This window comes from Phalacrocorax carbo, chromosome 24 (assembly GCF_963921805.1).
Source record: "Phalacrocorax carbo chromosome 24, bPhaCar2.1, whole genome shotgun sequence".
In the NCBI taxonomy this organism is placed as follows: domain Eukaryota; kingdom Metazoa; phylum Chordata; class Aves; order Suliformes; family Phalacrocoracidae; genus Phalacrocorax; species Phalacrocorax carbo.
Window position 1 is genome coordinate 679,244 of NC_087536.1, and position 25,794 is coordinate 705,037.

The 25,794-nt window shown below is 56.5% G+C and overlaps 1 protein-coding gene across 1 annotated transcript; it reads right to left on the minus strand.

The window, feature by feature from the left end:
* Positions 1-42: 42 nt before the first annotated feature.
* SNRNP200 (small nuclear ribonucleoprotein U5 subunit 200) lies at positions 43-23,612 on the minus strand. The gene is made up of 45 exons (XM_064472749.1): positions 23,485-23,612; positions 22,660-22,823; positions 22,076-22,247; positions 21,632-21,824; positions 21,341-21,396; positions 19,600-19,698; positions 19,158-19,310; positions 18,594-18,693; positions 18,270-18,406; positions 17,319-17,402; positions 16,917-17,090; positions 14,955-15,092; positions 14,660-14,815; positions 14,176-14,346; positions 13,711-13,904; positions 12,994-13,117; positions 12,452-12,601; positions 12,153-12,263; positions 11,465-11,596; positions 10,900-11,088; positions 10,166-10,363; positions 9,537-9,689; positions 9,329-9,409; positions 8,934-9,017; positions 8,067-8,173; positions 7,707-7,825; positions 7,288-7,442; positions 6,933-7,122; positions 6,565-6,738; positions 5,770-5,930; positions 5,266-5,493; positions 4,749-4,940; positions 4,486-4,664; positions 3,378-3,529; positions 2,977-3,085; positions 2,670-2,778; positions 2,305-2,494; positions 2,016-2,180; positions 1,672-1,793; positions 1,405-1,548; positions 1,139-1,315; positions 890-1,050; positions 718-799; positions 548-640; positions 43-420 (listed from the first exon to the last, which is right to left on the minus strand). The coding sequence occupies exons 1-45, from the start codon at positions 23,527-23,529 to the stop codon at positions 277-279; spliced, it is 6,411 nt and encodes a 2,136-aa protein (XP_064328819.1). The 5' UTR covers positions 23,530-23,612; the 3' UTR covers positions 43-276.
* Positions 23,613-25,794: the final 2,182 nt, after the last annotated feature.

The following is a 25,794-nucleotide window of genomic DNA, read 5'->3' on the forward strand; positions in this document are numbered from 1 at the left end:
CCCTTTCCCCCCCTCCCGTACCCAGCAGTGCAGAGGGCAAGATCGGTCTCAAGATTTATTCATCTGTCACGCTTCCACGTGCAGCTCTTTTCTAAAAAACACTGTACAAAGCATTAATATCTTAACAAAAACCAAAAAAAAAAAACCCAGGAAAATACACCGAAGCCACACAAGGGGAGGCGACACAAGCGCTACCACAGTTGGGGTTTTGTGGCTGAACTTCAGGGGGATCCTTGCCAGGACCTGCGGCCCCTCGGGGAGCCTCACGGCGCCGCGTTAGTCGGACTCGCTGTCGCTCTCCGCCTCCTTCACATCCACGCTGAACTTGTACTCCTGGTCGCAGCCCATGTAGGCGTCGCTCATGAAGTACAGCGTGTAGTTGTGCGTCCCCGTAGCCGGGGCCACGAAATCCAGCTTCACCTACGCGGTGAGGAAGAGGAGGGGGGTGTTGGGGGGGGAGGGCGCGGAGGGGAGACCGGGCACCCATGCGGCTCGCCCAAACCGTGTCCGTGTGGGTGCTGCCGCCCCCCTGCCCGGTCCCGCTCACCTTGGCTTTCTGCTGCAGCGTTAAACGCTTGATGGAGATGAGGCTGTTGGATTTGGAGTCGCCGATCACCACCCACCAACCCTCCTCGCGTTTCTGCCGGAGAGGTAAGAGTTAACGGGCTGGGGGCAGTGGGGGACAACCCCCCCCCACACACACACTTTGGCACGTACCTGGGGGAAAAGGGGAGCGATGACAGGCCCAGTGACCTCCTCTTCACGCTCCAGCTGCACCAGCACCACCACGGGCCCCCCGCTGCATGGAAAGAACCCACACCGAGGGTCATGGCGTGCCGTCGGCCCCGGCACGGCACCGAGGGGACCCCGCCGCCGCTCCCCGCCTCACCTGCGGATGCTCTCCTTCTCCACCACCTCGTAGGAGAGCTCGATGTTGGGGTAACGGTTACAGAACCGAGCAACGTCGGCGATCTGGGCGTCCGAGAGCTGCAGCAGGGCGTTCCGGTCCTCGTCCTCCATCTCCATGATGTCGAAGACGCTCTCAACCCCCTGCAAGGAAGACGTTTTCAGCCCCGCGCTTACCCAGGGCTGCCTCGGTGGGCGAGGGCAGGACCACGGCGCTGCCCCCAGGCTTTACCTTGTCCGTGCAGCGCTTGATGTGCTCAGAGGTGAAGTGAGGCAGCTGCTTGAGGTAGGAATCCTTCGACCACATGGCCTGCGTCACCATCTGCGCCAGCTCCATGGCGGCCAGCGCCGGGCTGAGCCAGCCGTTGCTGGACAGCACGTCCACACAGGCCTGGATCAGCCGGATCGCCTGGACGCGAGGGGACAGGGACGGGTCAGGAGTGACAGAGCACAGTGGCGCAGGCAAGGCGAGTGGGTTCCCACCCGCCCCCGGCGTACCTTGCTGAGGATTTCCTCGGTGTCCGACTGCAGCTCGGCGCTCAGCTGCATGCGCGACAAGTGAGCCTGCAGCAGGAGGTTGGTCTTGACGTGGGGATCGTTGAATTTGGGGTTGGTCAGCTTGTGGGGAACTTTTTGGGCCAGCTACGGGGAGAAATGATAAACCCATCGGTGCTTTAAGCCCTACAGAGCCGAAAATGCAGGCAGTTTCCTTCCCCTGACCCTGCAGGAAGCCTCCGGGCCCCGACCCGACACGCTGCCGCTCACCTGCCGCAGCAGGTTGTCCTCGTGGTGCCTGATGGGGATGTTCTCGTACTCGGCAGCGTTGGAGATTATTTCAATCAGGCCTCGCACCTTGGTCTTGGCGTTAAGGGACATGCTGAAGAGCTCTGGGTAGAGGGGTCAGGGAAAACCATACAGCGTTGAACCCCGTGCACGTGAGGTGCCTCGAGGCAGACAACACGCAGCCTCGTGCTGAAGGAGAGTTTAACACCCCCGGCCACGCTCATGGCACCTTCTCCCCGTCGCCCGCAGCGCAGGGCGCGACGCAGGGGGCGCGGGAGCACGGGCAGACGCTTGCGTGCGGTACCTGTCCCTCGCGGAGCCCTTACCGATGGTGGTGTAGTTGATGTAGTAGTAGGCAGCGATCATCCCCAGGTTCAGGGGAGCCACGTCCATCTCGTCCTCGATGCTGATGCACTTGGACTGCTCCAGGTCACTGAGGGTCTGCTCCACCAGCTCAGAGAGGTGATCCGAGAGATGCCTGTGGGACACACCTGCGGGTACAGCAGCGTCGCGTCAGGGCTCAGAAACTCCCCAGGACGCAGAAAAGCTGCTCTTGCGGAAGCACAGCCCCCAGGCAGAGCGTCCCCAACGTCCCCCACAGCCCTCTCTGCCCACCTTGCAGGTTGTAGTAGTTTGGATTCTGCGTCATCCTGCGATACAGGAACGTCCAAGTGAGGTAGTCCACCGCATCCTGCTTGTTTTCGATGGTCTTGGTGACAATCTCGGCGTTGAAGTGATCGTGCATGCAGTGGTCCAAGTGCGACTCCACCGGCAGGGGCTCATAGAGGAATTTCTTGAAGAAATCCTACAGCGAGGCAGGAGTAGAGGGAAGGGGTAAATAAACCCCAGCACCTCCAAAGTCCTGGAGCTCCTCCCAGGGCTCTGAGTGAGGGCTATACATCAGCCTGCCCAAAGCTGGGAGAAGAAACCCACGCCCCAGGCAGGAGAGAGACATTCACAGGCCAGAAATGGCACCCCACCTTCTTGGATCCCTGGCACATGATGACACAACGGCCCTCGTCGTCCTGCAGCGGGCGATTAGCGTGGCCCACCATCTGCAGCACGTCGTAGATGGGGTAATCCACGTACCTGGGACGGGGAGAGAGAGTTAACGAAGCGTCATGGAAAACTCCCACCGCTCACCAGCGATGCCCAGCCTCTGCCTGGACAGGGATGGAGTCCTTTGGGATTAGGGCATCGTTCCCTCGTGCTCAGCGCAGCCTGAACTAGCAGGACGGACACCGAGGAAAGCCGCAGCCGGTCTTGCCCCCAGCGCGACATACTCACGCGTGGATCTTGCCGTTGTAGTACTGCGTGTCCATGATGATCACTAGGTGAGCGGCGATGTTCATACCCCAGCAGAGGCTGCGGGAGGCAACCATCACCTGAACCGCACCTGGAAAGCACACGGGGAGAGCGGTCAGCCCGCGGGCAGAGCGCCTCGGGGTCACGGAAACGGGGAAGAAAGATCTGGGGGTTCTGCGCTTGGGCAGACGGGTCTCGGCACACAGGGAGGCCAAGGAGAGACGGTGAAGTTTAAGATCGTGGCCCTTTTGGACCCGGGAGGTAGAGAAATGACACAAGGCTTGAGCAAGCCGTTATCTCCAGTCCAGAGACCACGGGAACTGCCAAGCTCCGGGGAAAATGGGTTACGAGTAGAAGCGCCGTGTCCTCATCCCACCGCTCACCGGAGCTGAAAAGCTGCTCCACCACTCGCCGCTCCATGGTGGTCAGCCCCTCGTGCAGGTAGCCCACCCCGTTCACGAGTGTCTCCTTCAGAGTGTTGTCGTTCAGCTTGTCCAGGTACGGAACCAGATCCTTCTCTGCACAGTGCAGGAACCTGCCGGAGAGGGGGGAATAACGAGACACCTGCCAGGGCCAGCAAGCCTGTCCCTCCCTGATCACAGAATGCCCTGATCTGGAAGGGACCCACAAGGACCATCGAGCCCAGCTCCCGTCCCTGCACAGGGCACCCCAAATTCACACCGTGTCTCTGGGGGCCTTGTCCAAGCACTTGCTGAACATCACCAGGCTGGTGCTGTGATGCCTCCCTGGGGAGCCTGTTCCAGGGCTCCACCACCCTCAGGGGGAAGAACCTTTCCCTAATGCCCAGCCTAACCCTCCCCTGGCACATCTCCCTGCCGTTCCCTCGGGGCCTGGCGTTGGTCACCAGAGAGCAGAGACCAGCCCTGCCCCTCCTCCTCCCCTCGGGAGGGGGCTGCAGAGCGCCATGAGGCTGCCCTCGGCCTCCTCTGCTCCAGCTGAACAAACCCAGGGACTTCATCCGCTCCTCGTACGGTTTCCCCTCTAAACCCTTCCCCAGCCCCGTGGCCTCCTCGGGACACTCTCCAGTAGCTTTATACCCTCAATGTCCTGCAGTGCCCAACGCTGCCCACAGCGCTCGGGGTGAGGCCGCCCCAGCGCGGGGCAGAGCGGGACAATCCCCCCCTCGCCTGGCTGCGATGCAGGGCTCGATGCCCCCCAAGGCACATTGGCCCTCTTGGCTCCCAGGGCACGCTGGTGGCTTGTGTTCACCTTGCTGTCAACCAGAACCCCCAGCTCCCTGTGCAGAGCTGCTCCCCAGCCCCTCGCTCCCCAGGCTGCCTGTACAGCCAGGGCTGCCACGCCCCAGGGGAAAAAAATCCCGCACTCACCCTTGTTAGATGGCAGCAGATGCCCGAGTGACAACTAATGAGACCACTCCCTATCACTAGTTGTCCCTCAGCCCAGCGGAACAGCCCTAAATCTTGCCCCTGCCAGATTCAAGAGGAGGGACACAGGCCACAGCATCATTACCTTTGCCTCTGGACATCCGAGGCACACGTGGTGAGGATGTTGATGGCCGTGAGCCGCGTCTGCTTGCGGGACGGGACGAAGACGATGACCGGCTTTTTGGGCGAGTGCTTCATGATGGCATGGTAGACGGGCTTGGCCATGGAGAGCAGGCGAGTCTGCGTGTGGCTGATGTTGAAGCCCTGTGGGGGAAGAGGAGCAGGCAGTGACGCTGTCTGGAAACCAGGCAGACGGGAAAAGGAGATTGCGGGTTGCCCAAACCCTACCTGGATGTGCAGCTCCAGGGGCACGGGGCGGACGTTGGGGTGGAAGTTGAAGGTGGAGGTGGCGCTGCAGCCCAGCCAGTGAGCCACGTCCTTGGCATTGGACAGGGACGAGCTGAGGGCCACGATGCGGATGGGCCGCTCGATTTGCGAGGAGATGTAGCGCATGCGGGAGCAGATGACCTCCAGCACCGGCTGCAGACAGGAGAGGGCAGGTTGCAGCAGGAACAGGAAGGGAGCGCCGAGCTCTCCCCACCGCAGCCGCCTCTCCTGGCTGAGCTCTGGCCAAGCACTCTCACCCACGGAGAGCCCGGGGGAAAACAACTCCTCAGCTTCCCGAAGGATACGGCCCTCCTACCCCAGCCCAACCTGCAGCTTGGGGAGACGCCCGGCAGGAAAAGCCGGCCTCAGACCAGGTATTAGGAGGGAGCAACCACCCACCCCACCCCAGCTCTACACGCCCAACACGATGACGAGCATCACTCCCATGAGTAGCGCCCTCCTCCCCCTCCAGACGCACCCCATTTTCGCCCCCGATGAGATGCACTTCGTCCACGATGAAGAGGTTGACGTTCTGGACGTTCTTCCGCTGCTTCCAGCGCCGTGAAAGGATGTCCCATTTCTCAGGGGTGCTGATGATGATGTTCCCTTTGCCCAGCAGCTTCAGGTCAGTGCTGGTCTCCCCCGTCAGCAAGACCACCTTCTTGTTGAGACGCTCCTGGAACTTTTCGTACCAGTCCAAGAAGACCTGCCAAAAACGCAAGGGATGATGTTGTCAACCTCAAAGTAGAACAAATCCTACCAAACCCCTGGAGATGCGCACATGCACAGACCAACCCCGGCAGGTCGGCACTGGGGCTGGGCCTCTCTGCTCCCTCAGAGAGACCACAATTCGTCAAAAGGCTCTGGAGTCATCCTGAGGGATGTGACAGCAAAGAAGGGATGAGGAAAAGGGAAACAGGGGATGAAGAAAGAAATCTAAGCTGGGGTAAGGCTCCAGTTCTCCCCAGGACGCCGGGTTTACCTGCTCTGCCAGGGCCTCCATGGGGGTGATGTACACGCAGCGTCCCTCCGAGTTCTGGAGCAACATCCTCAGGATGGCAAATTCAGCACAAATAGTCTTTCCGCTCCCCGTGGGGGCCCCCACAAACACGTTGTCATCACTGTTATACACCGTGTTAAACACTGGGGACAGGTGGACAACACAAGAGAGCACTTCAGCAAAATCTCCATGGATTCCTATCAAAGCTCTAGATATGGGCAGGGGAACACAGCCCCAGCCCAGCCTGCGCAAGGAGAAGCTATGGAAAGGAGGGGCTGTTTAAGAGCTTTAGCCCCAGATCCACAGAGCAAAACAGGCTCCAGCCTGTCACAGCAGCTCACAAGTATGAATTCCCTGCCCTGGCTAAGCTCAGGCAGAGACACACGACAGGGCAGCTTTGGTTCGCTCACAGCACCATCCCTACGAGCAGCACAGATGGAGGAGTTTGGGGCCAGCCGGCTCTGTGAGCCTGCGCCGCAGCGTTAGCACAGACACGGCTTCCAGGAGCAAACCTGCTGCTGCCAGACAGCCCTGGGCTGGCTGCCTGATGTCCCTGAGGAATATATCAAAGATACTCTCACCCATGGAGAAAGATTTCAAGCCATCAAACCTCTAAGGCTCAGGGAGGTAGAGAGTAGACTTTTTTTTGCTACCGAAGTTCCTCAAAATACGTGAATAAACCCCACAAAACCAAGGCGATGGGACTGTGAACACCAAAAGAGCCAGGGCTCTCTGCTGAGGGGCAGTTTGGAGGCAGCGAGCAGAGGCAATACCCACCCTGGGTCTGGATAGGGTTGAAGAAAGGGAACTTGTCCTGGTAGAGGCTCTCAAAGGCGCTGTTTCGCAGAGCCGACACGGGCAGCGGCTGCAGATCCAGCAGCTCGGTCGGAGGAGGGTACTTCTCAGGGAGGATCAGGTGGCGGAAGGAAACGGGCAGCTGGGTCTCACAGGCTGTCAGACACACAAGAAAGCGTTTTCATCTCCAAAAGCACTCCAGTGGTTTCCTCCCTGAGCTCCCTCTGCCAACAGGATGTCAGCAGTCCTTCACCCAGCGCAGCACTAGAAGAGGTCCTGAACTCCCCCCTCAGACCCCGGGGAGAACTCATGCTGCACGACTGAGGTGCTCCTGGCAGGAGGAGACTTACAGAGCCAGCGGTCGGAGACCACCCTGATGAAGTACTGCGGGGGCAGCGGCTCAAACACGGGCACGAAGAAGGTGACGAGGTGCTCGTCCTGCGCGTACTTGGCTTTCAGCAGGAAGTACTCGTGGTGTAGGATCACTTCGCTGTCCACGTCCTCCACCAGGATCCAGAAAGCTTCGGACGAACCGTGTACCTGAGCAAGGGCAGCTGTTACCTTCATATCAGAGTCCAGATCACCCAGATCCTTCCAGAACTCCAGGAGCTGAACATCAGCCCTCCCACAGCAATCCTGCCCCAGAAGTGCCCTCCTTCCCCCAGCGTGGTGCTTAGCCTGGTGATATTTAGCTACACAGCTCACCTTTTCATCCCACTGGAAGTCGGGGGCAATGGTGAGCTCTACTTTCAGGGTGGAGCGGGTAATGGGCTGCAAGTGGACCGAGAGCTCCAGCTTTGGAAACAGATGAACGTATTTGTGGATTGTCTTGCCCATTTTGGGCATTCGGATCAGCTCCCCTGCAACAGAAAGGTACTGCTGTCAGGACAGACGGACAACAGGGTGACCAACAGCCCCCAAAACCAAATAGTATTCAGTATGGGCAACCTGAGCAGCTGGAAGGCGCCAGGGCAAAGCTGCTGCCCTCCTCAGGCTGTACACCAGGACCCTCACCAGTTCTGCCCCTTCACTCAGAGAGGAACAAACCCCCGGTTTCTGGGTCAGAACACGGCAGAGAACAAAGGCAGACACCGCACACTGCCACCCTGCCCGTGCCTCCGTACCTATTTCGTTGTGGTTCAAGTCATAGAGCCGTTCAAATGGGAAATTCTTCTTCTCGATTTTCTTCACCACTTCTTCAGGCAGTTTCTTGAACTGGCGCAAAGGGCACATGGACTGCCACCTGCGAGGACACCACGGGGTGAGATAAGCAAGGAAACAGAGACGGAGCCTTCGGAGCACCAAGGCTCCCCACGCTGCCGGAGACCGGCCCTCGGCCAGACACACGCTCCTTCACGCCCTGACAGGCACGAGCGCTCTCCTTCCCGAACGCTGCAGACCTAGCCAGGCTACACTGAAGAGCCTCATCCCACGCCAGAGACATCCAGCCTGCAATCAGAAAGTACCTCCGAGAGCTCACTTACATCCGTTTGTCAATCATCTTGCAGAGGTTGAGGGTCTTGTCGGTCAGCTGGGCCCAGCCGCGGTTCAGGACGATCTCGAAGATGGCGCGCATGAGCCGCCCAGCAGACTGCCGGAACAGAGAGCAGCTCTCAGAGCTTGGCTGCGAGCACCACATTTAGCTCTTCCTTCCTTTCTAACCATTTTCCTGCCCGGCCACAGGATAATAGAATGGTTTGGGTAGGAAGGGACCTTCATCTAGTCTGACCCCCCCACCCACCCACGGGCAGGGACATCTTTCACTACATCAGGTTCCTCTGAGCTGCGTCCAACCTGACTTCAAACACTTCCAGGGATGGGGCATCCGCAGGTTCTCTGGGCAACCTGTGCCAGTGTCTCACCACCCTCACTGTAAAACAAAATTCTTCCTTATATCCAACCTGAATCTACCGTCTTTCCGTTCAAAACCGTTATCCCTCGTCCTATCGCTAAAGGCCCTGGTAAAAAGTCTTTCCCCACCTTTCTTGTAAGCTTCACTTAAGCACTGAATTATACTTAAAGGTCCTTCATCCCAAACACCTACAGGTGGAGCGATTACTTGATTCCCAGCCTCGGGAGCTTGGCCTTTGTGGGAGAAGAATAAGGCTACACTGTAGTTCTCCTGCGCTGATTTATTTTCATTACAAGGTGGAGACGCCAATGAATGAAGATTTAGTTCCCATCCTGACAGGGGTCACACCTTCTCACTGCTGACTCTGGTTATTTTCAAAGCCATTTATGATCACAAACTGAATTTCTGAGGTGCAAATAGTTGTCCGAGACTGAGACGTGGCTGGACTGCACACGCCTAAACGGAAACAGAGAAGCCCCGGCCGTGTTTCCTCACTCACCTGGGTAACATATACCATGTCTGCCATGAGAGCAAATCCTTCCAGCTTCAGCTGGGAGATGAAGGCCTGGAGGAGCACATTAATCTGGGGAAGCAGAACAGAGAGGCCCTCAGCACCCTCCGCACCTGATCCCGGTGGGCTCTGAGGCACGGCAGGACAGAAGCGGTTAGAGGGGAGTGACTGCCCCGCCGCGCAGGACAGCGTGCTCGACCGGAGACAAGAACGCCCACAGCTCTTCGAGCAACTCTGGCACGGTCCCGGGTGTCTCACAGAGGGAAGAGACCAGCAATCCCGCCCCAGGGAGGGACATTTACTATGACAGCTCTCTCCCAAGGATCGCTGCTCCCCTTGGGCCAGGCAGGGAAGTCCCCTCGAGGGGGGCAGGCAGGGCTCACCTTGGCGCTGGGCTCCTCTATGCTCTCCTTCACCGGGATGGGAACTCGCTCCAGCAACTTTTGAAGCTCGAGCTTCTCCTCCTGCAGAAAACCCACGGCAGGAGAGATGAGAACGGTCCCTTATAGGGCGAGCTCTGCATCTTCCCCTGCAGCATCCAGACCGATGCCTCGGGGCTGTCACGCTCGGGACAGGCGTCTGGCTCCATACCTCCCTCACAGTGATGTTCCTGAACTCCGAGGACAGCGAGAAGACCCGAAACAGCTCAATTTCACTCAGGGTGGGTTTCAGGAGCTGATTGTAAGTTTGCATCGTCTCGTTGGTGATGTAGTAGTGGCTGGCGATGCGGCCCAGCTCTGTCACCTGCCACAAGGACAACAGCCAGAGTGACACAGCAGGAAGACACCTGACTGCTCGTGGCACAGACAGAAGATGCTGAGGAGGAACTAGGCTGCAGCAGGGGAGGCATCTCCAGCCGAGCTAAGCATAAACACAGGCTACAAATCACACAGGAGAGCTGCTTTACCTGGTACACAATTGCACACACCACAGCCTCCCCTTTTCTCATCTCACTGCTTCTGAAGCAATGAAAATGCAACAGGAATGTGAATTTCCTTAAGAGGCAGCAGCAAACGCACAACAGCGACAGACTGAGGGTCAGGTTTTACACCAGCACTCTCTGTGCTGGCAAACAGCACGACAGCTCTGAATTACTCAGCGGCGTTCCCTGGGAACTGTATTTCATCAGCAAGATGCCTCTTTGCCTCCTTTCTCTCAGCTAGAGGATGCTCCTGTCCAGCCCTGCTCGGTCACAGTGCCTTTCCCATGTCCTGCCTCACCTGGAAGTTCCCCGTCTTCTTGTCGTACTTCACCAGGTTGTTCTTGTCCAACATGAGGGCTGCAGTGTGAACCAGGTCCAGGCGGCGCTGGTCCAGCAGCGGATCCCCCTTCAGATCATCGTGGGATATCCCGTAGAGAGTGGGGGAGCGCAGCATTCGGATGTACAGGTAGGTATAGCCCAGCCAGTTCACTGCATCCTGAGGAAACGCCAAGGCGCCGTAAGAGCCGACGGAGGTGCCTTAGGGCAAGCCAGGGCGACGTTCCAGCTCAGAGCCCAGAGCCCAGAGCTCCCAGCACTAGCACAGGACACAGCGGGCCGAGCCCAGCCAAATCCTGCCGTGCCAACGTTAAACCAGAACTTGCAAGCCCAGCAGCGCCGTATGTAACTCTCCTCCAGAACCAGAGAATTATTAAGGGATTAAAAAACAAAAACACCCACCCTCCACGTGCAGACTTTTCCCCAGCATCCTTCTCCACGTGGAGATCTCTGCTCTGGATTACGGAAACATCTACCCAACTCGCCTGACACACCAGCCAGCCGTACAGCCTGCCAGTTCTTGTGGCTGCCCTTCCACATCTCTTCAAAATTTGCTCCCCGGGCATCAAAGGTTGCAGGTTTCTTTGCTCCCATACAAGTGACAACATCTTTCCCCAACACGGATCACCCCTGGGCCCCTGCAGTTCCCCACCAACCCCCCGGGTGCGAAGGGGGAAGGCAAAGATTCACACTCGCCTTTGCGTTCTGGACATTGCCGAGCACAGTCTCCGCATTCAGCATGTCCGGGAGCTTCGACACCATCTGACTTTCAATGGGGAGCTGCTGGTTGAGCAGGGAGAGGTAATACTGCAGCTCACCGTGGGACGTGATGAGGATCCCTTCTCCTTTGGTATCGTACTGAGGCCTCCCGGCACGCCCCAACATCTAGGGAATGAGAAAGTGAGGTCAGCGGAACAGAAAAGCTTTTAGCTTGGCAATTTCTCCTTGCTGCCGTGTCCTGGGGCTTTGCCGCCAGATTGCTCAGTCTGCTGTTACTTTTAGCTGGCAGGAGACACAGAGAACTCTCTCAGATGTGTCTGGGCAAGATACTGGGAGAGGAATCGTTTGTCCGCTCTCCCACGGATCTGTTCCTCCTCTGCCCTCACGGCAGGGCTGTTGCCAGAACAGCCAAGACAGTCTGACAGCAGAGAGCAGGGAGCAACTGCACCGAGGATACAAAAGCAGACCTCAAATACGCCTCAGCAGGAAAGGAAAGGCCCTGCCCCGGGTCCTGGCAGCACCTTTGTTTCCAGAACTTCACCTGCAGGATGTCCAGAGCACCCAGCTCGGTCCAGCGCCCCTTCTCGGGGCTGTACACCTGCGTCCCCTTGATGATGACGGTGTGAGCAGGCAGGTTCACACCCCAGGCCAGCGTGGCTGTGGAGACCAGCACCTGCAGGAGCGAAACAGCGATCAAAGCCAGGCAGAAGCCTCTTCCTAGGGAAAAAACAGGATCTAAAATGCTGGTCCTGACATTAGGAACATGCATAAAAGGGACAAAGTCTGAGAACTGTGATTGTCTTGACAGCTCAGCAGAGGAAGGTCAGATAAACAGCAAGATCTTTGCCCACATTTCCCAGCTCACCGCATGACCCTGAGAAAATCCTTTGCCTTCCATTTATAACGCAGCCAGGAAATTGCTTGGATGGAGTTTTGCCAGAGGGGCAACTGCGGAGGAGACAGCCTGCTCTGGGACAGAAGAACTCTAGCTTTGAGCGCTCAGCTAAGCCTAGGGGAGAAGTTTTTGCCTACTCTGCTCCTGGTCATGTGCTTTTAGTTTCTATAATTTACACAAAAATCAAGGCTGCCTTCATCAGGCAGCAGCTTCGGTAGAGTGCGACGGGGGTTGGTTACGCTTGATCCTCTTGGTTTTGCCCAAAGAGCTATTGGAAAACACGGCTCGAGCGTTGCCCCAAACACAGGAACTCCTCCTGGGACGCGAGGCTCACCTGAATGTGCTTGTCAGCAAAGAGATCCTCCACCAGCGTGCGGTCCACTCGCGTCATCCCGGCGTGGTGAATGGCAAAGCCGTAAGGAAGCAGGTCCTTCAGCTCCAGGTTCTGCAGCGGAAACACAATCAGCTCTAGGTTTTCTGCCCGAGCCAAGTTCCACCAGGGAGAAAAGCAGCAACAGAAGGCGGCGCATATCCTAGAGAAAAGGCTGCGAAACCGCACCAAACTGGCAGCGGCGCCTTTGCAGCTGCGCTCCTGCTGTTGCTAGGTCCGAACAGCCCCAGCTGGGCAGTTACCTTGCACTGCTCAGCTTCGGTCCTCAGGACCTCGGTGGAGGCTGAGCCCTCCCGCAGGAAGAGGCCCAGGGTGTCCTTCTCCAGGCACATGTCCCTGATGGCCCGGGCTGTCTTCCCGGTCTCCTTCCTGGAGTGAACGAACACCAGCACCTGTTAAACAAGCACACAGTGTCATCGCTGAGAGAGGAATCACCGCAGCTGCAGCTGGCAAAGATGCTTGACCCCGTGCTCCTGGTGTTCCGGGCGGGAAAAGATCTAGAATTAGTCCAGATGCCCTGCAAACCAGGCACAGAGCTCCGGATCTAACAGGACAGCATCACAGAAACTCCCTCATCCTAAAAGAACAGGTCATACGTTAATCAGGCAGCTGGCACAGAGAGAAAACCCGTGTTCCTTCCTCTCTCAGCTGCCATCGGCCACCCAAACCTACTCTCTTCTCCACTGCAGCGCTTCTGCAGCGACAGCAACTCAAAAAAGCCTCGCCAGCAACAGGCAAGAGCCAGGGTTAAGCACGTCAGGGATAATAAAATAAAGTATCAAACCTGGTTCTTTCCAGCATGCTCCATAATCTTCTCATAAACAATCTCGTTCATTATCTGGAAGCGTTTGATTGCTTTCTTCTCTGTAATGCCCACATACGTCTGCTCTAGGGGCACCGGTCGGAAGCTGCAAGGAAAAAAAAAAAAAAAATCAAGTACTTAAAAGAGCAGAAGAACGGAGAAACCCTGATGCAAAGGCCCTGTCAAAAGGCACCCCGTATTTTGCGCTACCAAGTTCAACGTGCTTCCTTTGTCCCTCAATTTACTCAGAGATTTGATGGCTCCAGTTCTGCCCAGTTAGATTAAACAGTAGGGGACAGTAACACATATTCCCCTTCCCTGGAATCCATTTGCCATGCTCACACTCAGGGAGCAAAAATGGCATTTCAGGAACAACCAAAATCCTATTTTAGGCTTCCTTCAAACAGCTTCTGCAGCACACAGGTACAGCAGAGTTTATCCACCTTCTCTGAAGCACCCTCTTGCAAGTATGACAACGCAGGAACCCTGGCACAAATTTTGAGGCTGTATTTAACTGCTCTAGTTCTGAATGTGCATTTACCGGCACATCTAAGAGCAAATAAATGCATGTTGAGCATGGGCCGAAGGCCCAGTGAAAGACAAACACCCAACTGCCTGCCACAGGAGGCAGGTCTTTCCCAGCTCTCAACAGCTACCCACCATGTGACTGTAAAGATCTCTCCCAGCTTTCCACAGTACCTGTTATCAAAGTAGAACAAGCCTTTGGCCGGGTCCACTCTCAGAAACGTAGCCACGTCCTCATAGTTGGGGAGGGTGGCGCTCAAGCCGACGAGCCTCACGTCCTCCTGGGTCATCTCAATGTTGCGGATGGCTCTGGCTACCAGGGACTCCAAGACGGGTCCTCGGTCATCGTGCAGTAGGTGTATCTCGTCCTGAAGAGAGGAAACAGGAACCGAGTTAACCCCGCTCCAAACCAACTCTATTTACGCATTTTTGGTTTAGTTTCTTGGCAGACCCGCCTCTGTGGACCGAGGCGCACTCATCCCGCAGCTCAAAGCCCCAGTCTCTCCAAAACCAAGCACCAGGGACACCTTCAACCACTAACGCACGTTTGGGAACCGCAATGCCAAAAGACCCCGCGCTGGTCCTGGTCACTGCCCCCCTCCTCCATGCCAGGGCTCTGCGGGCACCGGCGCGGCTCACCAGGATGACCAGCCGCACCAGCTGCGTATAGGTGCGTTCCCCTCCCTTGCGGGTGATGATGTCCCACTTCTCCGGGGTGCAGACGATGATCTGGGTAGCGCTGATTTCCTCCTTGCACAGCTGGTGATCCCCCGTCAGCTCAGCCACGTTGATGCCATAAGTTGCCAGGCGCTAGGAGGGAGCCCACAGGTGGTTAAGCCAGATAAACGCACGCTCCCCGGGGCGGCGTTAGAGCAGCGCAGCCCCGAGACGCTTCGCAGCTTCATACTTGTCCCACTACAGCGCTGGAAGAAATGCGTGGATTTCATAGCCCACGCTGACATCCAAAGCCTGTATCGACACACGCTCACGGCCCAGGCGACACGAACAGGGATTAAAGGCACAACCCAAACTCATCCTTCCCCCACAAGCTTCTGCCAGAGCTTATATCCTTCTGTAAGCGTAATAGAAGACACCACAAGACCAAGGCCGAAGCTCTCCTTACCTTCCCGAAGCTGCCCACCATCTCCTGCACTAAGGACCTCATGGGCGCGATGTAGATAATCTTGAAATCGTCCACGTTGATGGTTCCGTCGATGTTAATGTGTTTTCCTATTTCTCGCAACATGCACATGAGCGCCACGTTCGTCTTCCCAGCGCCCTAGAACGCAAGCAGAACCAGGCCCATCAAATCCGTGCCCTCTCCAGGGTAAAGGCCTGCCGCAGCCGGCCTTTTCTGCCCAAGCAGATCATCCTTCTGGGCTCGCCGTCGCAGAGGAACCGGGTACCGGGATCCTTACCGTGGGAGCACACAGCAGCAGGTTCTCATCCGACTCCAGCGCAGCACGGTAGAGTTTGCTCTGAATACGGTTCAGTGTTTTAAACCCCTCGAATCCAGCCTGGGCGTATTTGGGCAATTTTTCCACGGAAACCAATTGCTGAAAAGGGAACGCACTGAGCTCAATGCCTTTGTTTCAGTACCTTGCAGGCTGCGGGGCATATGTGAGACCTCAGAGACGCCCTGGGGAGTAGCAGGGTCATGTTGTCTCCAGATGGCCAGAAGAGAAGCCCCGTGCCTGAGGATCGTGGAGCAGGTTAGGAAGAGATCAAATAAGGCTCATTAGCTGGCCTGTGCACGCCAACGAGTATAAATTATAGTTGGCTACGCCATCGGAAAAAGCAAATCCCCACCACGTTCTCACGACGGGACAGATCAGACCGCGTTTCTGCTGCAGGCAATTTACCACAAGGCACGCCATGAGTCAGCCAGATCTCTGGCCCACGCTGCACATCACAGCAAGGAGGGAGCAAAAGCAGAGCCGAGGGCTCAGCAAAGCTGCTGAACGTGGCAGGGCAGCACCGAGACAGAAACCGCCAGTGCAGGATGCGCACTCCAGAAGGGAGAAACTAGAAATCAGGAACCCTCTTCAACCACGTGAAATCTCTGAAGCTTGAAATAACAGTTCTTCAAGACATCTGAGAGGCCGTCACAGCCACAAAGTCTGTTGAGGCCCAGGAAGTATCTGTCACGCTATTAGCAACAACGCACAGAATCACAGAAATGTTTGGGTTGGAAGGGACCTTTAGAGGCCGTCTAGTCCAACCCCCCTGCAGTGAGCAGGGACATCCCCAACCAGATCGGGTTGCTCAGGGCCCCGTCCAGCCTGACCTGGGATGTCTCCAGGGATGGGGCATCTCCCACCTCTCTGGGCAGCCTGGGCCAGGGTTTCACCGCCCTCAGTGTAACAAGTTTCTTCCTTAGATCTAGTCTGAATCTATCCTCCTTTAGTTTAAAACCATCACCCCTTGTCCTATTGCTGCAGACCCTACAAAAAGACTGTCCCCATCTTTCTTATCAGCCCCCTTCAAGCACAGGAAGGCCACAATAAGGTCTCCCCGCGGCCTCCCCTTCTCCAGCTGCACAACCCCAGCTCTCCCAGCCCGGCCTCGCAGCAGAGGGGCTCCAGCCCCCGGAGCATTTCTGTGCCCCCTCTGGCCCCGCTCCAACAGCCCCGTGTCTGTCCCGTGGTGAGGGGCCCCGAGCTGGAGGCGGCGCTGCAGGGGGGTCTCACAGAGCGGGGCAGAGGGGCAGGACCCCCCCCTCGCCCTGCTGCCCGCGCTGCTGGGGATGCCGCCCAGGGCACGGTTGGCTTCTGGGCTGCGAGCGCACGTTGCCGGCTCACGTCCAGCCTTTCGTCCCCCAGCGCCCCCGAGTCCTTCTCCGCGGGGCTGCTCTCCATCCCCCCATCCCCCAGCCTGTGCTGATACCGGGGGCTGCCCCGACCCAGGGGCAGGACCTTGCACTTGGCCTTGTTGAGCCACACCAGGTTCTCCCAGGCCCACCTCAAGCTTGTCCAGGTCTCTCTGGATGACATCCCATCCCTCGGGAGCGTCAACTGCCCCGCTCAGCTTGGGGTCACCTGCAAACTTGCTGAGGAGCCACTCGACCCCACTGTCTGTGTCACACTGATGAAGATATGAAACAGCACTGGTCCCAGTATGGACCCCTGAGGGACACCAATCGTCACCAGTCTCCATCCGGACATTGAGCCATTGACCATGACCCTCTGGATGTGACCATCCAGCCAGTTCCTCATCCACGAACAGGCCACCCATCAAATCCGTATCTCCCCAGTTTAGAGAAGGATGCTGTGGGGGGCCGCGTCAAAGGCCTTACAGAAGCCCAGGTAGGTGACATCGGTCACCTGATGTCACTCAACACAGCCAGTGCTAAACAAGGGGGAACAAAGCAGGTCACCTACCTCTTCAGACCCAAAAGGCTTTGGCTTCAGGGCAGGCACGTGCACCTCCTCGTAGCCCTTGCGCTGTCTGCGGAAGGAGCCATCCGGGAGCTGGCATCGCTTGTTAGCCATGAAATGACTACCTTGGGCAAACACCAGATCCTCCAAGTCCAGCACCTGCCGGGGAGCCAGGGCCTGGAAAGAGCAACAGGAAAGGGGCGAGGATTAGAGAACTACCCTCTCCTGCCATTTTCACCCTGCGACCAAAGGACGAACACCCGCACCCAATGGCAGGTGCCTCTTGAGCACATCAGGGGCTTATTCTTGGTATCTTCCTGCCCACGCCACTTCGAGTACTCTTTTTGCACTTGCTGAGGGTGCTGGTCAGAAGCACTAGGAACAGATGACTTCAAAGAATTTTACCTCTCCTCCTTGGTCCAGATCCATGGTCTCCAAGTCAGTATCCATCCGGGACTGACGAACACGCTCCCGGCGAGAACGTTCCTCCTGCACACAGAGATGAGAATTCAGCCCCGGGGAAGAGCTGCCGAGCCTCCCTCCGGACTGCCAGGCTCTCCCATCACGCGCGGCTTCACACCCTGCGACTCTACATGGCCACGAGCCACCACTTCTTTCGAGCACAGGCATTCACGCAGCCAAAGCCAGTAATTTCTGGCAGTAGAAACCAGTGCCCCCAAGGCCAGGATGTAAGCTTGCCTTCCAGGAGAGCAGGTGAAGGGTAGCAGGGAGGGAAGACACACAAACCTGCAGTGCCCCAGCAAAAGCCCATCCCGCTGCACGCCAGCAGTGCTCCCCAAACACAGAGACACCAAACTGGCCCCTCACATCAACCTGAGCAGGGCTTTTTTGAGCAACAAAGCAAGAATATGGCACTAATCCCCCCAAAAAACAACCCCCAAATCAGTCACAGAACTGCTATCATCCAAAGGCCGAGCAGAGCTAATCCTGCACGCCAGTGAACCTGTTGAGTATCACATTCCAACCCCAGGTAGTTAGAGCTGACCAGAAGTGATATGGGTGTTTTATTGTGGTGAGCCTTGCAACAAGGAGGCCCAGAGGTGAAACGGTGCCGTTACAAGACAGTTAATACCAGCGTAAAAATGTGAAACTTGCAGATATTGACATTTCCCTGGAAAAGCAAACATGTGAGTGACTCAAAAATAAGATGTGGTAAATATATCGTCCTCTCAGCTAAGTCTCAGCCACCACCTAAGCAACATTTCCTATGGTTTCAAGATCCCAGCTGAGTCAGCAGGCTCCTCTCACAAACAGCAAATAAAACACGCAACCATGACCGCAGACGGCAGCAAGGATTCCTCCTCTCATCCTGCCTGAGGTTCCCTCTAGCCTTACCCGGATGAGATCCTCCTTCTCTGTCTCATGCAGCTGATACAAGAACTTCGACAGCTCGGGATCCGCTTCCATCTTCCCCATTATCCTTTCTTTTTCAGCTTCACTTTGTGCACTGGCCAGCAAAGTGCAGTACAGGACTGATGAAAGAAAATTAAGGGATGGCAGGCAGGGTTAAGGGTTGAACCAAGAGAAGGGAGCAAACAAGGGACTAAGCTTCACAAAGCAACACAGTTGACCACAGTTTGGCCATTAAAAAGCCTCAGGTTGGTGAGAATCACATCAGAACAGCAGGGAAAGAACGAGGTTAAAGGGAACGGCACTCACTCATCATCCGGTGCTGCCGCAGGACTTTAATGAAGTCGAAGGTGTTAAAGCCCAGGAGCAGAACAAGCTGGTTCTCACATTCCCGGTCATCGCTCGCAGTCTGGGAGGAGAAGAAACAAGGACCGACCGGTTACCGCTGTGCCCCACAGAACAAGAACCCCTGCTTCGCACAGAACAGAAATCACGTGGATCAACAGCAGCTACACGCAAGAGTAGGTACCCGACTCGGACCGCAGATAAAAACCCACCCTCCCCGACTCCTTCCCAGCGAGTCACCATGCCCAGTGTACACGTGCATCAGCACCAAAATGAGAGGGGAAACAGACCCAATTTACGATGATCTCCCTGAAAATGCTGACAAAAACCCAATCATCTTCCCCTTAGAAGAAGATTTCTGTGACTTAAGACTAGGCCCAACCTAGTCCAGCACTCATCTATCTTGTTGGCAAATATGGCACAGCCAAAATTTGAAGAGGTAACGAGTTGGTGGGGAAAATTCCCGTCTTCCAGACAGAGAGGGTACTCCGGGACTGCTGCAATCCTGCGGACCAGGTGGCCACTGACCTTCAAGATCTCCAGAACTTCATCCGCCTTCTTCTGGGAAACAATGGCATCATCGTAGAAGCGGCTCAGCTGCCGCTGAAGCCAAAAGGCATCAATGTCCCGAGGATGCAGATCCTTCTTCTTCGAACTCATCAGCTCTCCCGACGCCACAAGCTTCAAAAAACCCACAAAAACGTTATCTTCCTTCGAGAAGAAAGCAGGCATGTGACCCTTGTGTTACGGAGCGAGCACCCAGGGCCTCCCTCTACCCTGGCCGAGCCGCAGAGACCCAGCAGCTGCCAGAGCTGTTAATTCCATTAACGTTCATCGTGGCCTCCATCAAACAGCTTCAAGGCTCCTCTCCACCCCCAAATGCCCTTATCTCCATCCGCAGACTGAGAGGGCCCCCGACCCTCCTCCGGGCGACCCCAAACCAGGTTTCACGCGTTCCTCGGTGACTCACATTGGCTGAGAGGGTGCAACGGACAACGGCTTCATCTCCCTCCATGTCATCATCGGACGCCTCGTCACGCACTTCACCGTAGATGTCCTCGTCACCTTCCTGTTAAAAGACGAGTTCCAGTAAGAGGCTTTTGCAGACATCAAAGAGAAGCTTTTCCTCGACAGAAATTAATAACCCGGCAACTCGTTCCTGAGGGGAAACAGCCTGGCTTGTGCTTTTAACAGCAACATAACGCTGCTGTTCAGGTAAAGGACCTCGTGATATGATTATTTCTTCTCTTTACAAAGGGATTCTGCCAGCAACTCCTCCAACAATCCCATATTTGTCTATATCTTTCTCTCAACCTCTTCCAAAAAACAATCCCAGGGAGTGTTTCTATGAAACGCTTCCAACCAGTGCATCTGAATGTCCTCTTCTTCCCCATCTGTCAAATTTCCCCACGAGATCTAAATGTCACCATCTGCTTTCCGTCATGCTGACTCACGACAAGCCTTGGATTAGCAGGATAATCAACAAATCCTCCTCAAACCAGGAAGCAGCATCTAAAATAATCCAGCGTCTCCTTCCTGGCAGAGACATCCCAGCCTGAGCCAATGCCCACTTTCCAACGCGACCCAGTAAAATGGGAAAAATGGTACAAAACTGGCTGGACGGCAGGGCCCAGGGTTGTGGTGATCAGAGCTAAACCCAGCTGGTGGCCGGTCACAAGCAGGGCTCCCCAGGGATCAGTGTTGGGGCCAGTTCTGTTTAAAACTGTTATCAATGATCTGGGCGAGGGGATCGAGGGCACCCTCAGTGAGTTCGCAGATGGCACCAAGCTGGGCAGGAGTGTCGAGCTGCTGGAGGGCAGGAGGGCTCTGCAGAGGGGCCTGGGCAGGCTGGATCGATGGGCCGAGGCCAGTTGTGTGAGGTTTAACAAGGCCCAGTGCCGGGTCCTGCCCTTGGGTCACACCAACCCCAGGCAGCGCCCCAGGCCTGGGGCAGAGGGGCTGGGAAGTGCCCGGCGGAGAAGGCCCTGGGGGTGCTGGCTGACAGCCGGCTGGGCATGAGCCAGCAGTGCCCGGGTGGCCAAGGAGGCCACCAGCCCCCGGGCTTGTGTCAGCACTGGTGTGGCCAGCAGGAGCCGGGCAGGGATGGGGCCCCTGTGCTCGGCCCTGGGGAGGCCCCACCTCGAATGCTGGGCTCAGGTTTGGGCCCCTCGGGACAAGAAGGGCCTGGAGGGGCTGGAGCGTGTCCAGAGAAGGGCAGTGGGGCTGGGGCAGGGTCTGGAGCACAAGTGTGCTGGGGGGCGGCTGAGGGGGCTGGGGGGGTTTAGCCTGGAGAAGGGGGGGCTGAGGGGAGCCCTTCTCGCTCTCTGCAGCTGCCTGAGAGGGGCTGGAGTGAGGGGGGGCTGGTCTCTGCTCCCAAGTCACCAGTGACAGGATGAGAGGGAACGGCCTCAGGCTGCGCCAGGGGAGGTTTAGGTTGGAGATGAGGGAAAATGTCTTCCCTGCCAGAGGGGTCAGGCCCTGGCACAGGCTGCCCTGAGGGGGGGAGTCACCGTCCCTGGGGGGGTTCAAACAACATGTAGCTGTGGCACCTGGGGACATGGTTTAGGAGGCCTGGGGGGGTTGGGTTGGGCTTGATCTTAACGGTCTTTTTCGACCATAGTGATTCTATAAGCACGATCACTGCAGAGTGGCTCAGTGCAAGGGGACAGGGCAGAGACTCCGCTGCCACCCTGCAGCCTCTCGTCTCGTACCTCCTCATCAGACTCGAACTGCACATTCACCCCATACGTCTCATCAATGTTGTCATCTGCAAGGGAGAGCGGAGTTAAGTCATCAGAAAAATCTGGGCGCTGCATGCAAAGTTCACAGATCCACACACCCGCCCACACCTCTGCGCATCCAAGAGAAGAAAAGAATGTGGTTTGGGGGCTTGAAAACCATCCAAACATTTTTCTGGCATCTCTCGATGCAAATGCTAAGAGAGAATGCTGGGTTGAGCACCAGGAATGCCACTTTCTGCCAGCCCAACGCCTTTCCCATACCCATGTTCTGGATTTCCTTGTCTCCACCATAATCCGTGATCTTCTTCCCCAGGTTCACCAGCACATGGTAGCGGGTATCATCGGTCTGTCCTAGCAGCAGATCAATCTCCTTCCGCCTCTCCTTATCGCGCAGCTTCTCGTTCTTCAGCACCGCCAGCACCTCATCGGCGGCTCCACAGAGGATGTCGCGCGGCTGTGGAAGGAATAACGCGTAGTACAGAGGAGAAATTTGCTACACGAAGGCTACAGTGTCGGTCCCTCCTGTTTCTGGACCCTTCTGGAGGCACCATCGCAACACCCCCGAGCCCAAAAGCCAGCACCGAGGGAGCGAAGCCACTGCATGGGATTACAAGGAAGGATTAAAACATCCAAGGGCCGGATATTACAGGCTGTGACTCCTCTGCTGGAGCAGGGGCAGCTGTCCCAAGGCATCCCCATCCTCACCTGGTCCCCAAGAGCTGCCTGAATGAAGCTCAGCAACACCTCGTAGGTCTCACGGGTCTCCTTGGTTTTGGGTTTGTAGATGATGCCCACCATCTCATCGATGCCCTCGGAGAGCAGCGTGTAACCCTTCATCTTGTTGATGTCATGCCTGTCCTCGTCACGCTTCCTCCTCCTGCAAGGAGGGACAGGGAGGAGAGTGCCTGGGTCAGCCCTGCAGCAGAGCCCCACTCCTGCTATTTCAAGTAGAGCTAATCTCTTTTATTTGGAAAACAAAGGAGAACAACACATATTTTTTCATTTTTCACTTTTAGTTCAGTGTCTTGACATGGAGCAAGCAACTGCAAAGAAAGAAAATGATGTCTCTGCGCCTTCCAAGGCGGTGGTTTTTAGCCTGCGGCCCTGTGCTGACACCACCAAAATATTTCCCACTACAAAATATTCCTGATTCAACCCTGTTGATACAACTAAAAACAAATCAAGGCTGCTTTATTCGAAGACAGAAATGAGAAATTACTCGCTCAGAGAGTTTTTCAGGCAAACAGAGCCAGGGCTCTGCACCCCCCAGGCTCTGTGCCCACACTCACTTTGCTCGTCTCTCCTCCTGCATCTGGGGTTTGGTTCTCTGGGCCTTGTCCCCCATGCGAGTCCCGTCCAGTTTGCCCACCAAGGACAGGACTTCCCCTGTCGGCTCATCCCGCCGGGTCCGGTCGATCAGCGAGCGGTCAGCTTGGAGAACAAGGTTGGAATTCTGGGAAAAGAAGCAATAGGAGCTGACAGGGGGCTGAGGGAGAGCTGACGGGGGTCCTGACAGGGGGGCTGAGGGGTGCCGGGGGGATCCTGCCATGAGGGCAGCCGCACCGCACCCAGCACCCACCGCACATCCGCTACAGCAACACGCACACAATTCCTTTTAATTTAACATAATAAATGTAATAATTTGATCTTAATTTAATATCTTCTGCATTGCTCGAGGCACAAATAATTGGCATTTTAATTAGCCGGGTGTTAATTAACCACACACACGCTAAGCTTGACTTTAGGCTTTAAGCCGGGCCTGAGCTGCTCAGCGCCACCCTAGGGCTCGTTCCAGACGGGCGAAGGGGCCCACTCCTCGCTCGGGCGCTCCGGTACCTCTCGGTGCCCGGGAAGTCCCGCTTTGAGGGAGGGAAATGGGGAGGAAAAAAACGAAAAAGAGGAGTTTAGTCCCCAGAAACGCCGCCCCGCCCTGGCAAAGGCCCGTTGCACCCAGGGCTCCTCAGGCCGGCCGCTGTCGCGAGGAGAACCGGGGCCGCCGCCGCCGCCACCGCTCGGGGAGTGGGAGGGGTTGGGTTACCGGCACCGGAGACGGGACGCCGGGCACGGGGCCAGTGAGGCGGGGGAGGCCCAGGGACCCACGGGGCCGCACTCACCGCCTTGTACTCGTACTGCAGGCTCCGCGCAGTCACGTCCGCCATGGCACGGCCGGACTGGAGGCCGCGCCGCCTCCGCCGCGCACCCGAGCAGGCCGCGGGACGGCACTTCCGACGGAAGCGGAAGCAGGGCCCATGCCCGCCCTGTGCGCCAAGAGCCGCACGGGATTGGCTCAACCCCTGCACCCGCCCGCCCCGATTGGCGGGTGAGGCTTTGAGAACGCCGGGGCGCCGTGGATAGGGTCACCTCCCGCCCCGCCCGCCTCCTATTGGCTCTCCCCAGCCGAAGCCCCACCTTTTCCTCACAGCCCCGCCCCCGTTGCCATGGCGAGGCCTCGGCCGCCATTTCGGGGTCTACCCTGAGGGCGCCGGGCCGAACCCCGCCATGGCCCCGCACCCCAAGGGGTGCCGTAAAAGCCAGTTAAAAGAACTCTCTAAGTCTCAATTTTGGAATTTAGAAAGCAGGCATTCTTTTATTGCAGTGCAGGCCACACTGGGGATAATTCCTCCTAGTGTGTACCCCTCCCGGAGTTCAGTTTGACGTTTGTCAGTGACAGTTAACACACCACATAACCATGGGCCTGACTGAGCATCCCCCTCTTCCATTGCTCTGTATCTTCTCCGCTTAAATTTAAAGCTGCAGTGTGATTTTAATACACTGCCCACGCTCAGGAGGGGTGGGGGGTCAGTCCTTTTGTCCCTCGGTTGAGTCTGTGGTCGCAACATCCCCCCGCTGGAATCACCTTTCCCCCAGTCCCTTGCTTCAGCGCCGTCTGGGCCAAGGTGTTCCCTTTTATCACTGCTGACTGAGTTGGGGCCTCTCCTTATCTTCACACCCTTCTCTGTAGCAGCATGTTCCCAATGACAGTCCTTGAAGTTCCACTGCTGCGTGTTCTCTTAGGAGGTTCTTGTCAATGAGGCACCATTGCTAATACCCTCCTCTCCGGCCTGAATGCTATCAAAATTCTCAGGTGTTAGTTTCCACTCCTAACTGTGATCCTTTCTTAATTACTAATAACCCCTGCATTATTCCATTTCATCCAAGAATAATATATATATATATGAGGCAACAATTCTGGTGCCTTGGCCGGGCATAAATTTAGCACATCCTGCCCACCACAAAAGGCACAGCAGAACCTTCTGTCTTTTAGCTTTTGTTCAAGGTATCAGCCCTCTCTCACACGTTGCCTGTACACAGCAGCCTTTTTTACCCCTTCTCCCAAATCCGACAGTCCCCTTATCCCAATGGCTATAGGCTCCCCTTGTTCTTTGGGATCTATACCACCAGCCCAGTGAGCCACCCAAAAAAGTTATAGACTGGTTGCCAGCTGGCCCATCACTTAGAAACACACCGGGTCCCCAAAACCCTCAAGCCTTGTCATCACTCAATAGTATCCCATCACCTCCAGTCAGTGAAACAAGCCACAAATTTTCCATCTCTGTCTCACCCGGTTTGTGTGAAAACATAACTTGCAAATCACTGAGCTCAGGTCCTGGCCATGGGCTGGTACGGGCAGTAGTTTGGGGATTCCACCCTGTGGGCCCATATGCCTCTCGTTTTGATAAGAGGTTTTACATCCCTTTACCTCCTCTGTTTCATCAGCACTAGCTTCATCAGGATCTCCCCAGGTATCCCCATCCCAGTCCTCAGGATCTGTTCCCGCAATCAGCTTCTGAATTTGGACAACACTGGGGGGACTTTGCGCTTGGTTTAACATAATCTCTATCTTCCGTTCTAGTAAATGCGTCCACTGTCTCTCACGTTGTGATTATGCCTTTAAGCATTCAATCTCTGACTCTCAGGATTATCCTTTTCCACCTGCCTAAAATACTTCAAAATACCTAAAACACTGGTCCTGCTCTTGCATCCAACAGGCACCCAGTATGGCACCCACGGTCCCTTTGCCTCTGCCATCTTGCTTGCTTCCACGGCGTTTCTCTCTCCTCTCCACAACAGCCTTGGGTTCGCACCACTTCTCCCTCGCCCATTCCATTCCCTTTGGGAGAAGGGTCACACCGTGCCTCCGCAACACTCCCTCCAGCGACAGCCCTGCTGTCAATGACCCGCCACAACAAAACCTCGCTGGCTGCAGACCCTCTGTTGCCGAAAGGTTTCACCTCTCCCCCCACTCCCCTCCCAAGGGGTGCACATACATGCCTGGGACATGACAAAGCTAAAAGAGCGCAAAAATGAGGTGCCAAAACCCGGCAATCGCTGTGGCAAAGGCCCCCATCTCCAGAGGAGTGGGGGGCAGGGTGCACCTGCCACAGGTACCCATGGAAGCGTCCCCGTTCCCTTGCGCTGTCGCC

Bases quoted from the DNA above. Each gene is read 5' to 3' on its own strand.
- SNRNP200 (XM_064472749.1), bottom strand. From the start codon at position 23,529: ATGGCGGACGTGACTGCGCGGAGCCTGCAGTACGAGTACAAGGCG. The intron at 18,694-19,157 runs GTCAGTGGCCAC...TTCTCCTCCCAG, and splicing joins AAGTTCTGGAGATCTTGAAG to ACTGCGAGCGATGACCGGGA. The intron at 5,931-6,564 runs GTGGGTATTGCC...ACCTGTCCCCAG, and splicing joins CAACCCTATCCAGACCCAGG to TGTTTAACACGGTGTATAAC.